The 13,425-nt window shown below is 41.7% G+C and overlaps 1 protein-coding gene across 5 annotated transcripts; it reads left to right on the forward strand.

Moving 5' to 3' along the window:
* The first annotated feature begins 1,154 nt into the window (after positions 1 to 1,154).
* KIAA1191 lies at positions 1,155 to 13,323 on the forward strand. Of its 5 annotated transcripts, none has more exons than XM_083603913.1 (10): positions 1,177 to 1,406; positions 3,095 to 3,527; positions 3,589 to 4,073; positions 4,335 to 4,417; positions 5,771 to 5,961; positions 7,445 to 7,571; positions 9,170 to 9,294; positions 9,883 to 9,989; positions 10,304 to 10,449; positions 11,684 to 13,323. In XM_083603913.1, the coding sequence occupies exons 4-10, from the start codon at positions 4,390 to 4,392 to the stop codon at positions 11,890 to 11,892; spliced, it is 933 nt and encodes a 310-aa protein (XP_083460039.1). In that variant the 5' UTR covers positions 1,177 to 1,406; positions 3,095 to 3,527; positions 3,589 to 4,073; positions 4,335 to 4,389; the 3' UTR covers positions 11,893 to 13,323. The 5 variants fall into 5 exon arrangements, with proteins under 5 accessions (XP_083460037.1, XP_083460039.1, XP_083460038.1 ...); XM_083603912.1 differs by having other exon boundaries at positions 3,095 to 3,234; positions 3,978 to 4,073; XM_083603911.1 differs by lacking the exon at positions 3,095 to 3,527 and having other exon boundaries at positions 1,155 to 1,406; positions 3,978 to 4,073.
* Positions 13,324 to 13,425: the final 102 nt, after the last annotated feature.

The raw sequence follows: 13,425 nt of genomic DNA on the forward strand, positions 1-13,425 counted from the left end.
CTTGATGGAGGGATGTAGAAAGTGGAGTCCCCCAAGGATCAGTATTGGGACTTGTGCTTTTTAACTTTTTTTTTTTTTTAAAGAGCTAGAGTTAGGGGTGAGCAGTGAGGTGGACAAGTTTGCTGATGATACTCAATTGTTCAGTCATTAAAACAAAGAAGGATTGCAAAGAGCTTCCAAAGGAAATCTACAAACTGTGTGAATGGGTAGTAAAATAGCAAGTGCAATTCAATGTAAATAAGTGTGAACTCATGCATGCTGGGGCCCCAAATCCTATTTAACCTATACACTTATGGAGTCAGAAGTGGTAATGACTAACCAGGAAAAAGAGTGAACAACTCAATGAAGAAGCTGGCACAGTGTGTGGCAGAGGTGAAAAAAAGGAAAAAGTAAATATCATGCTAGGAATCATTAGGAAAGGAATTGAAAATAAAACTGCCGATACAAGTACAAATCTATGGTGCAAGTGCCCCTGGAACACTGTGTACAGCTCTGATTGCCTCACCTCAAAAAAGTTATTTTTGAGCTGGAAACGTTTCAGAAAGGTGGAACCACAATGATCCGAGGGATGGAGCAATACCCTTATGAGAAAAGGCTGCTGCATTTGGGGCTTTTTAGAGGTGTCATGATAGAAAGATACAGTGCTTTTTTCTGGGGGGACACAGGGGTACACATACCCCAGACATTTTGTGAATCTAAGTTTGGCCTCATTGAGGGGCAGTATTTAAATATGAGTAGGAAAATGAGAGTACCCCTAAACATTTTCTTTTTAGAAAAATATATAAAATTATGCATGGCATGGAGAAAACGAACAATTTTTCTCCATCTCTAGTAACACTAGAACTCGTGGACATACAATGTAGCTGAATGTTGGAAGATTCAGGACAAAAGAATGTACTTTTTCTTCACACAGCACCAACTATGGAACTCGCTCGCACAGGAGGCACTGATGGCAACCGACGTGGACGTCTTTAAAAGAGGATTAGACAGATTCATAGAGAACAAGGCTACTGTATATTAATGCCTGCACGACCCCTGCGCTCTGCCCGTCTCCGTTGCCCGTAAGCTTCTGAATACCAACGACTAAATTCCCTCAGAATTCGCCTCTCAAACGCCGCGAGCTTGAACTCTCGCGAGATCCTTAAGCATATATATTACGCTCCCTCCCCCGGCGTCCTTTCAGTTGCGTGTCGTCAGCCGCGTTGCTGCTGATCTGGATTGGTCTGGCTTGAGCTCTTCCTCCCGGCTCGGGCTGCGCCATGGCGCCTCCGGATCTCGTTGACCGGCGTCTGCTCGCGGGCGGCCTCCTCCGCCTCCTGCTCTCGTCCGACTCGTGGGCGCAGCGGGCCTGTTAGTATCGGGGGGACCCAGTCCGGGGGCTGCGGGCGGCCCAGGAAGAGGAGGAGGTAAGGGAAAGAGGCGGGCGGGAGGGCAGGCAGGCAAAGCAGCCGAGCGCGGCCTTGTTGTTTACGGCGCGTAGGGGGCGGGATAGGCCGGTCGTGGAACCGCCGCAGACCATCAGGAGGAGGCTGGGCTTGGGGATGAAAGGCTCCGGCGGAATTTATTTTGCGCGACACCTTCCCTGACATCTGTTTGGAAGAGCCTGAAGCCTACAGTATTTGGAAAATACCTGAACTCCCCCCCGGGACTGGGAGGGACGTGGACGGAAGATGCTGCTTGTGGTGAAATCTGAGGCAACCGCCTCTTTTTCTTAGGGTGCCATCCTAAAAACACTTACTTGGGAGCAAGGCCTATTGCAGGCTCCGTGAGACTTGCTCTCGAGTAAACATGCAAAAATATATTAAATGCGCTTTTAATCTCTCTGCATGCGTTTTGTGAACTAAAGCCTCGCCTTTCCCTGTCGGTGTTCAGCCTAACTATGCATGTCTACTCGGAAGCAAGCTAAATACTAATACTAATATATTGTTTATACCCCGCCCATTTGGCTGGGTTTCCCCAGCCTCTTTGAGCGGCTCCCAACAGAATATTAAAACACGATAAAACGTCAAACATTAAAAACTTTACTAAACATTGAGTTCAAAGGGGCTTACTCTCTGGAAAGATGAGTATAGGGTTGTAGTCTAAGCTGTGAGACGGACCTGTTGCCTACACTTGTCGGTGGTGTGCCTCCGTCCCTTACACACTTGCTTAGGAAATGATTGTTAGTGGACTAAACCTTTTGAGCCTATAGCAAAACTTATTTTCTTTGCATGTTGATGGTTGTTCAGAGTGATTCATAATATGTAAAGTGCCTCAACAGTTAGATGTTGCATACAGTTAGTATGTTAAAAGCAGCCAATGCCACTAGCCCCTGCATCCTCTCATTATTGGAGGAGGAAGAGAATAGGCTCACTTGGATTTAAACCGCTTGCTTGGCTGCAAGAAGTAGCAATTGTTGGTCTCTAGTGAGAAATGCTGGACAAGACTTAAGTGGCCATTTGGACTCTGTGCCTCTTGAAGCTGCATTTACAGCATCTGTCTACTGTTCATTGCAACCATATGGGAGAATATACTGGCATGAGCTAGTGGGTGTTTGTATGGCTGCTTTCCAGGTCAGCAGTTTCTGCAGTTGGAAGAAGAGTAAATGCTTAGAACTGGCCAACAGATGATGGTTAGAAAAATTAATGTAAATTACATTGTGGCATCTTATTTATATCTCACCCACTCTGATAACATTACTGCTATGGAGGCTATATCTATGGCAAGTCTGCATTTCCCTCATGGAAATACCTACCTCTCCTGAGTTATTTGATGCTTACCTTTGATTGTCTGGGTAAATCACCAGAATACCTTTTGAGACCATTGTATTTTATTAATTCAAAGGTAAACTACCACTGTTGATTGCTTTATATTGTGCTGGAAAACTTCCCATTACCTTGAAACCAGGTGCCATTGTAGATTACTTAGATGTTGATTGAGATGTGGAGTGTTCTTTGACCCTGTGTTGTTGCCACTGCAGTAGGAAGGTCCACAGTTTGAATTCCATTGTTTGAAAGCATGCTAGTGCAAGTAGATAAATGGGTACCACTTCAGTGGGAAGGTAAACAGCGTTTCCATGTGCTCTGGCTTCCGTCAGGGTATTCTGTTGTTCCAGAAGCAGTTTAGTCATGCTGGTCACATGACCTGGAAAGCTGTCTGTGGACAAATACCGTCTCCCTCAGCTTGAAGTGAGATGAGCGCAGCACCTCATAGTCAACTTTGACTGGACTTAATTTATTTACTACTGCAGTCCAAGTATGCTAATTTATAACTTCATATTTATATTTTATATTTTTGCAAGTACTTGACAGTCCAACTGAGTGACGGTTTCTTTGGTGTGGCTGATGTACATAGTGTCTAGTTGAGACCACTTCAAATGTTGGAGAATTCCCACATAGAATTGTAGAATTGGAAGGATCATCTAGTCCAGGAGTGGCCAACTCCCAAGAGACTGCGATCTACTCAGAGTTAAAAATTGGCAGTGATCTGCCCCCTTTTTTGGGGTTCAGGTCAAAGTTGTTGAGCTTTTATAAGGAGGAGGAAGGCCTGTTTTTTTAGAGATTCAGGTCAAAGTTGTTAGTGCTTTCCTCCTCCTTAAAAAAAAAAAAGCTTGTTTTGTGGGGGTGCAGGGCTAAACTGTTGAGCTTTTTTAAGGGAAGCCAAAGTTGTTGAGCTTCTTTGGGGGGAGCCAGTGATCTACCTCAAGACATTCAGTGATTTACCGGTAGATCATGGTCTACCTGTTGGACGTCCCTGATCTAGTTCAACTCCCTGCAATACAGAAATTCCGCTCACAGGTGTCTCTGGGTGGGCTCAAACCACCAACCTAATGGTTAACAGGTAGATGAGGCATTTGAGTGTTGTGCACTATTTTCTCCTTTATGAAGGTTGAAGTGGCTTTCTGTCAGTATTGAATTAGGCTATTATGAATACAATTTTACTGCAATTGTAGACTGTCTTACTTTAGTAAAGATTTATTGCTTCTGAATTTTTGTCAGTCTGTCTGCATGGAAGCTCGTGAGGATGGTTTGCTAGTTTCAGCATCAGCAACAGAATGGTCCTTTTTTGACATCTTTCTCTCATCATAAGTTGTGGTAAGCTCTATTAGTTTTTTTTCTTATAAAAACTTTGATTACAATGATACGCAGGCTGATTAATTTAAAATGAGTTAGGTCATAATACCTTTTCATTGCTTCATTATTTAAATCATCAAAATAAATGTTAGACATCTTGCTAGCTTTATAAGCAAAGTAAAATATATGGAGCTTCATTGACATACTCTAGTTTTATTATAAACCAGGATCCTTTGCTATGGTGTAACTTTTGCAGATGAAAGTACCCTCTGTTTTTATTAGGTGACAGCAATACTGTTCTGGATTTCCATATAGTGAAACACCTGGACTTGCAATCATGGCTTCAAGACGAACAGATGCTCCTGGTAAAACTAATTATCTAAGTAAATGTGTCGGGTGTAAAAGTGTCTAGTGGTAATTGTAACAAATATCATCAGGCCCTTTATTCAAATCTCCCAAGTCTATTTGTGTTGTCTTTATGAAGGTCTAGCTGTACCACACTAAATGCAGACACACATAAAGATCTGACTCTGCTCTAGAGAGAATTGTAATTGCGCTTCAACAATACATCTGTTGGTGACCTAGCATCTTATGGTTGCAGTTGTCAGTTTTCTTCCCTGCTAATGACCAACAACTGCTAACTAGATGATGATGAATTAATTACTAACTTGATGGAGTTCTCCCCTGAGATAAATTCTTCCATCTGTTCCTGGAAGTAGTTTTTCAGATTGCCTTCAGGATTATGTATTTCATGCTACCATTACTTGACTTTTAATTTGCTATTGAGTGAATTTATTGAAATCTGATAGTTAGTGTGCCTATTTACCTGATTATGAGTGAAAAGCTGTTTGCCATTAGTTTGGGAAGTCAGATCCCTATGAAATCGAATGACCATCCTAAGTACCTAAACATTTTCTAGCCTGGTTTTTTTTTAGTTTGTGTTTTCTGGGGTTATTCTGCTTGAACATCTTTTAATGAAAAGTTAATTACCTTCCTGATCCTAGGTGTCTCATGTGGGAAAAGATTCTGAATAAATGCTTTAGTGACAGGGCTTGGGTTTTAGTAATTCTGGACTTGGTAAGTGCCTAAATTAATAGGCAGTAGACGTTTTTGAGTAACAGTGTTTCTAGGAGCTTTGGCCTAAGAATTTCTAGCTCTAGTAGCACCTTTAGCTCTCTAATTATTGGTTGAAATGGATCAAGTGCATTGTTTTGATCAATAGTGGTGAACCAGTGGCCAATGGGCTTCATCCAGTCCTCTGTCTTCTCCAGTAGCCCCCAATTCCCTGACCCAGTGTGGTTCTGCCTTGAGATTGAGGGGGGCATAGTACAATAATGGAATTTCATCCTCATAGTACTGGGCAGAGAGGTTGAAACTACCCTCACAGCTATTGTCAATTTAATTTTTCACCTTCTTGCTGTTTGTGTGTGTGTTCCCTGGTATGCTTGTGGTGGCTTGTTCACAGGTGCTCTTGCTTGCCTGCTATAAGGTGGCCATGCCTACTTGTGGCATGTTGCCCTGACAGAGTTGGAATACGGTGATGTGGCCTTGGGCCTGAAAGAAAGTTAGTTACATCACAATGTTCTAAAATCCTGTGATACTGATGCTAGAAGATCTTCTTAATGAAATAAGTACTAATGTGATCTGTACTACTTGCTTGTATAAAGTTGACATTCTAAAAGTGCAGCCTACTGTGAAATTTTCATCTCTGTCCTTAGCTATTGAGCATGGCCCTGGAGGCTTTCTAGGAAAGATGTCCCAACCCATTGGAATGAACCGTCGGACATTCAGTTATGATGATGCCCTTGAGGATACAGCACCAATGACCCCTCCTCCTCCAAATATGTCCACCAATATCCTGTGGAAACAGCCAGTCGTCCCAGAACGCAAATATGAAAATATTTCCAAGGTATGCAGTCTCTAGAGTGACTATAGAGGTGGTAAGAGGTATCCAGTAAATACCACTTTTAATGTCCCACTGAAGACGTAAATCAACCACTGAAATTAACTGTGCTGAGGGGCATCAAATTTGCACTGCTTTGCTCTTCTGGGCGTATGGGGTGTTAGGGGAGGTGTAGTACCTCTGGTGGGAGATGTAGTGTGCTCCTTCTGGGGTACTTTGTCCACCTTTGGTTCCCACGCTGCACTCAGCTCTCACCTGTGGCTCCTAGAAGTTATCAGCATGTGACAGCCACACCCCGGGAAACAGCTTTGACTGGCTGGCTAAACCAGGTGAGGGTAGCTGAGTGGTCTCAAACCCTCGGTGAGTTAGGGACTTCCCCTACATGTGAATACAGGCTCTGGCAGATTGAGCGGACAAGACCCATAGTGGGTCCAAGTCTCAAGAAGGCAGTTTCTGCACGTGCTGTAGAGGAAAGTGAGGGGCAGGTGGGGCTCATCCATCTAGAAGAAGGAAAACCCTGATCCTAAACCTCTGCTGCCTTGCAGGATATCTTCAGGGAAGAAAAAGCTAAGGGGTAAACCCCACACAAAACCAGAATGTAGCCCCTAAGATGGTTGGTTGGCACCTTGTATGCCTCCTTCTGGCAACTCCTGAAGCCAAGCTGGTACCAAACGTATTGCTCTGCTTTCCTTTGGACCACTTCAGCAAGACTGAGAGTAGGGCAGCCAAGGACCTCCATACACATTGCCCAGGCTTGCACCCCTGAGAGGTCACTTCAGTGCTACTTAACAGCGGCTTGGCTTCGCTCCAGAGGCACACTCCATTTCTCTCGAGTCAAGCAGATGCCAATAATACAAATGCTCTTCTGATACTTTTTATAGCAACAATTATTGAGGGAGAAACACTCATTTTCATTACAATGGCTGTAACTGGTCAGAACTGGTGAAATGTCTGACAAAAAGAATGTAAGTGTCACAACGAAGAGCTGATATGATTTTTTTTAAAAAAAAACTATAGATTTTTACTAGGGTTAAATGGCTGTGGGTGGGTGGCAAGTAACAGATTGTGACCCTGGATTTACTTTTCAAAAGCAGGGAATAATCAGAAAGCCTTATTTGTTATCTTATGAGGAGAACTAGACTTGGGGGTTGGAGTTATCTTCTATGCAGGAGAGAATATTTTCACCTGTTTTCATGGACTACAGCGGATCTGGTTTTTGGTGAAAATAGGAGTGATCTCTAGCTTCATATAATGATATTTTGAGATTGATTATCTGCTGGATGCAAGACCAAAGATTTCTAAATACTATACAGAATTAAAATGTTATAGATGAGAGGGTGGGAAAATGGCAACAGCACCATGTTCAATCTGTACAGTTCAAGTATGATTCCAGGGCTCCTTCCCTTGAGGATCAGGAGTAGTGTGTGAAATTCTCCTAAGGTAATTTTGCCCCTTTCTCCTCAAACTGTCCCTGGCTTCCTCTGCACAGGATGAGGAAGGGGAGACTAGCATGCATCCATCTGACATTACCCCCTCATCTTCCACTGAGACTGTGAACAAGGTTCCTGTAGTGAAGGCCAAGGCCACCCACATCATCATGAATTCTCTCATCACAAGTAAGAGCTCTTGTGTTCCTCTAGTAGGCAAGTTACCCTGGAGATCAAATTTTGCAATATGGTTTATTTCCCATTACCATGTGGGTTATTTTAATTCTCTGTGATATAGTTGTCTGTTCAGAAAGGCCTTCAAAGAGATTGGATCCCCTAATGGAAAGGGTCAAACAAAATGCTGTAAGAATGAATTTGATGCTCTACCTCCATATTCTGATCCTCTTTAGTACCTAAATACTAGCATGTAACCTAAGGGAAACAGCATGGAAATTTAGTTCTTCTTAAGTCCTGCAACACTTCATTATGTGTTTTGTGGTAGTGGGACTGTACTGCCAGCTCTTACTTGTTAGCGTGGCAAACTCATTCCATTTGTCCAGTCAATGTATTAAAATGAATGGCTGTGGAAGATAATTTGTTGGCACCTACGTATGTTTAATTGTAGCTGTTAAATCTTTTGGGAAAACTAAATACACACTTCCATTGAATTTACAGTGAATTAAACAACTTCATTAGGTTGCTAATGGTGCATTTCCTCCTCCTACTAATGGGCAGATAACTGGCACATAGACAATATGCTTGAATCAGCATGCTTTGGATGTGGCATATATATTTCACCATTTTGAGTCTCTTGTAGTTTTTCTGTTTTGGAAGTCTAGTGATCACAGCAGAATGGAAGTCTAGTTCAGGTATATTACTTTCTTACAGTAAAGCAATGAAGGAAACTTCCTTTTATGTTTAAGAAATAATTCCTGGAAACATATTTTATTAATATTTAAAGATAGCCGTTACTGTTGCATAATTTTTCTTTAAAAAAGCTACTAAAGGACAGGGTTGAGGTTTCTGCTCTGAATAACAGTAGATTGGAGAAGGCATTCTGAAAGTGTTCCTCCTAAACCCTGGTGGCTTCTATTTTGGGCCCAGCTTCTGATTATGTATGAATTTATGCTGCATTCATGAGAACATAACAAAAGTTGTTGCAGTAAAGGTTTAGAACAGGGATGAAGAACCTACCTGTGACTCAAGATAATGTGCTACCGCTTCCATCAGTTAGCCAATATGGCCAATAGACAGTAACAATATCTAACAGCACCTGCAGGGCCACATGTCCCCCATCCCTGGTTTAGAAAGTCTGGTTCTGGAACCCAAAAAATACAGTGAGATCACTTGTAGGAAGAGCTCAGGGCAAAGGAAAACATTTCTGTATAACCAGGCCTTTAGCTGATTAAACAATCTATGGCCTTTTAAATGTGTTTGTGGGAAGAGGACTATTTATATTCTCCACCTTGTGATCTTTGGGTGAAGGGCTGTATACAAATTTAATAAACAAACAAAGCAATCCCAGATTATTTTACTATACTGGTCTCTTTTTAACTTTAGTCCTGTCCTCCCCTTCCAATCTGCTGGAATGATGAAAGTTCCAGAACATTTTTTAAGTGTGCTGTGCGTTGCTCTGGCGCTTTATAATAGATGGCTTAAAGAAATCTCTCCTTCCGTGCTTTATCATTTATAATAACTATAAAGGCTATAGGATATTGCCTTTTAGAACTTTGTTGCAGGCCGTAGTGTTTGTGGCTTGTATGAATGTGTCATGTTGTCCGTTCTAGAGCAAACTCAGGAGAGCATTCAACGCTTTGAGCAGCAGGCAGGGTTGAGAGATGCCGGATACACTCCCCACAAAGGCCTCACTGCAGAGGAGACTAAATACCATCGTGTGGCTGAGTCACTCCATGTAAGGTGTTGGGTCTCACTGTGCTTTAGTAGTGAATTCCTTAAATTGGTATTGGTTGTAAATTACTACTTTTCAGAACTAAGTGTGGAAAGTTTGCTAATAGGTGCCATTGGCACAATAGAATCAAGGATTTTTCCAGTTTGCATCCTGTTTCAGAGTTTGTGTTAAGAGAGCTTGAATCTAGTGCCAGTTAAATATAATGTATTGAGTTCTTGATCAGTACCAGTGAGGCACTGACACTGAAAGTAATTTATGTAAATTATTTATTTCCCTGCACTAAAAGCCTAACTTTCTGAGACTGAACATATAGAATTTACTATTACTGGGAAATGGGTGCTATGCCTTTGAAGCGGAATACAAAGTTCAGTAATAGAGGGTGGTGATTTGAAAGATGGTATGTCTGAGAGGTAGCTATAATCAAGGCAGAAATGTCTCCATACAATCTTGCATGCAAGTCTCATTAATATGCTGCATCATGCTTTTATTAAGTTTTACCAATGAAAGAAACAAAATTAAACTGTGGCTGCTCGCTGTTCACTTGCTAGAATTGGAAAGCTTCCAACTGTACATCTTTACCCTTTCTAACAGAACCTAAAGATGCAAAGTGGAGAGATGGCAAAAGAAGATAAACAGGCCTCTTCCGCCCAGTCCACTCCAAGCAGCACTCCCCATTCCTCTCCCAAGCGCACATACAGGTACATTTCCCAAGAGGAAAACAAAGGGCACTTAACTATGTGTCTAAATTAATAGGAATCCTAGCTTCCTTTTGGGTTTTGTGAATCCTGTTTGTGGAATCTGTCCAATGCTTTTTTGCTGCATTTTTAAAGATACCCAGTCTTTCAGTTGTGGGTAGGTAATGTGGCTCACATAATTTTTTCCTGGATTTATCTTTTGGTGTAAACCTATGTGGAGTGAGAATTGTTCAGTTGGGATTAAATGTTTGTGGTAGTCAGATACTACCATGGTCTGACTATCCGGTTTCAGTTCTTAATTGATTTGTTCTCTTCAGGGGTTGGTTTAGTCAGGGGTCCTCCGCATCCATCACGGGTCCTGAGCTTGCTGCCATGGATTCCGGTGGTGGGGATGGCGATAAAGTACCGTCTGAAAAATGGAGCTTCTTTGGACCTAGAGCTCTTCAAAAACACACAGATTCAGGTACAGCAACATTTTAAGAAAACCGTCTTTATGTATTCAAAAATATGCGTTCTTCCAAAAATACAGTCTTCAAAAATATGTGTTCATTTTACAAAAGACCGGAGTGGCAAGCTTTGGCTTTAAAGACTAAAGGAGAAATTAAAACATCACACTGTGGTAATTGTTTTGTCAAGGCAAGCATTTTGGCTTGCCAGAAAGAACAATCCCCCCTCTCCTCCCCTTGCATACTATTCCAGGGCTTCTCCTGATGCCCCCAGAGCCAATTTTGGGGTGTATGGGGAGAGGAGGAGGGAAAGCCCCATAGCACAAGTGAAAGCCCTTGTGCAGGAATTCTGCTGATGAGAGTCAACTGATGTATTAGTTGAGCCCTGCTCTAACGAAGAGTTAAAATTATGAAGAGACTTAAAATTAAATGGGAAGAATTCATTGTCAATTGGAATTGGGACTACGGAAGAGAATGCATATATCAAGGTGTGGCATATAGTAAAATGTGTGTCCACAGCTTTCTGCAGTCTATGGCATAGAACTTGAATGCTGCATTCAAAGGTCGGAAAATCAGACTTTGGATTCAGTCTTGTACCCCCCCCCCAACCACATTATTGTGCTTTTGTAATAGCAGCGTTAATCCTAAATTTGTAGTTAATGTGGTTTTACTAAGTGTTAACTACTAGTGTTTTGTTTTGCCTTCAGTCATATTTGATAGAGGAATGTCTGTTCCATAGTTTCCCAATAAGCAAAGATGCTCTGCCTACTTACTTCTTTTAAGAAAAAATGTAGTGAATATTATTCTGACTCTTTAACCATCTGCATTGCTTCTTTAATGCTGATTTGCCAGAACTATTCCTGAATCTTCCAGTGACAATTAAATTCTGTTCAAGGCAAAGTTGCCATAGATTATGTTCAAAAAGCTTATCACAAGGGATACTTGAGTTGCAGTTTTAGGTATAGCTTCCTCATATGACTGTCACTATAGGAATACACAAATATCTTTTGTTGACAAAGAGAACTGCCACATGCCACATGGTGGTTAGTGCTTGTTGTTGTTTAGTCGTTTAGTCGTGTCCGACTCTTCGTGACCCCATGGACCAGAGCACGCCAGGTTAGTGCTTAGAATTTGATGAAATGGCAATTGCTTACACAAGTCTTGATTGTGCTGTACATCTGCACAGATGTGCGTAATGGTTTGCTGCTTTTGCCTTTCTCTTATCTCTTTTGTATCCTCTTCTTCTCTCAGGGGGCTTTACCGTCCAGGCCTATAAGGGTGCCCAGAAACCAACCCCAATGGAACTAATGCGTGCCCAGGCCACCAGGATGGCAGAGGACCCTGCAACTTTCAAGCCTCCCAAGATGGACATTCCAGCTATGGATGAAAAGAAGCGGTCCCCACGTTCTCATAACCTCAGACCCCGGGACATGAATGTGCTTACTCCTACTGGGTTCTAGAAGCACCTCCACTTAAAAGGCAGGATGATCTTGAAATCTGATGGACTATATTGTCCTAGGGTGTCTTTCACATTCCACACATACAGTTGACATAGGAAGGTCTCTTCTAGGTCAGAGTTACAGACAGTGGTGAAACAAGATTTGGGCAACTTTCTGAATTTCTTGCTCTTTTTTTCCTTCCAAAGGTCTCTTATGCAGCACCAAAATAATAACTATCTTGCCAACAGAGTTCTGACATGCAGTTCTGTGCTTCTCTGAATACCTAAGTTTCATGAAGGGAAACAATCAACTTATTGGACCTTTTTGGCTTGAATATTTGGGCTGCTGTTTGTGTAGATATCTACTTATTCATGCAAGATTACTGAAGGACAATGTATAACTTTCTAGTATCTTCTTTGAACCGTTTGAGGGAATCTAGCATCAACTGAAGTCTAATGTTCTGGTAAGAATATTGGAGAAATTTAGCACCATGCTTGAAAGTTGAAGACTCCCTGCTTGGCTATTTCTACATGTAAGAGATTCATGTCTTAGGGACCTAAATGTTTCAACATGAAAAAAATATCAGTACTAATTCTAGACTTGTACTATGAAATGATACTGTTTGTGAAGCCCTTTGCATCAAATGGGTTCTGCATACCATGAAGCTGGAGCCACAGTAGAATGGAAAAGTTTCTTCATTCCTAGAGGTAACAGGGATTTGTAGCTGTTTTCCTGGGGATTCATTTGGGAATTATTAGTAGCACTTTCAGGGGAAAGGATGTGAGATAATAACTATAAAGTTAAAGGGACAGTGGTTATGCTTATTTATATATTTCTTAGGGAGGAAGAGGAAAATAAGTCATTAGAGCATAGGGAAGATTTTAACCTAGCGTCTCACCTTAGATGTGAACATAAGCATTTGCATAAATTGTTGCTAATTTCTATTTGAGCAATCAGACAGTGGAAGACTTGATGTGTTCTGTGATTGCTTGGTTTTGGCAGGTACTGTCCTTGCCCTAAACCCGTAAGTCACCGGTTGGCTTTATAGTGATGAGATGGCAATCTTGGAATATCCATTATGCAGATAAAAAGGTCTTTTGTTTAACAGCATGTTTACTGAGAAGTCCTCACTAAGCTTTTTTTTATGTCCTAAATGGGATCTGTCCCCTTTCTGAACTGTGTTGTTTCTACAGATTGTTGGCAGTTCTGCAGCTGAGTGACTTGGTGGTGTCTCACTCAGCTTCATCTTATTTCTTTACTTACATTGACGACATTAGGACTTGTGCTTCAATACCACTGTAGCTTTTTCTGCCCTATTAGTCATCACCATTGCTGTGTGTAAACAGTGATCCAGCTTTTTGTTTAGTGTTAACTTATTTTGTGATATTTTGTGTTCATGTCTCTGTGCTTAACATCTCTGCACAATAATAAAAAAAAAACCTTAGAGAATGACTGTTGGGGATGTGGTCATCACTGCAATGGCAGAATCTGTCACACATTACTAAAACTGCAATCTACATATCGGGGAGTAAGCCCTTCGATACTTACTACTGA

This window comes from Podarcis filfolensis, assembly GCF_964270895.1.
Source record: "Podarcis filfolensis genome assembly, chromosome: 2".
Taxonomy (NCBI): domain Eukaryota; kingdom Metazoa; phylum Chordata; class Lepidosauria; order Squamata; family Lacertidae; genus Podarcis; species Podarcis filfolensis.

What these genes read in the sequence shown, in the direction of transcription:
- KIAA1191 (XM_083603910.1), top strand. Translation starts at nt 5,656, where the DNA reads ATGCTAGAAGATCTTCTTAATGAAATAAGTACTAATGTGATCTGTACT. An exon ending in CATGAATTCTCTCATCACAA is followed by an intron (nt 7,572 to 9,169) that starts GTAAGAGCTCTT and finishes TGTCCGTTCTAG; the next exon opens with AGCAAACTCAGGAGAGCATT. An exon ending in TCAAAAACACACAGATTCAG is followed by an intron (nt 10,450 to 11,683) that starts GTACAGCAACAT and finishes TTCTTCTCTCAG; the next exon opens with GGGGCTTTACCGTCCAGGCC.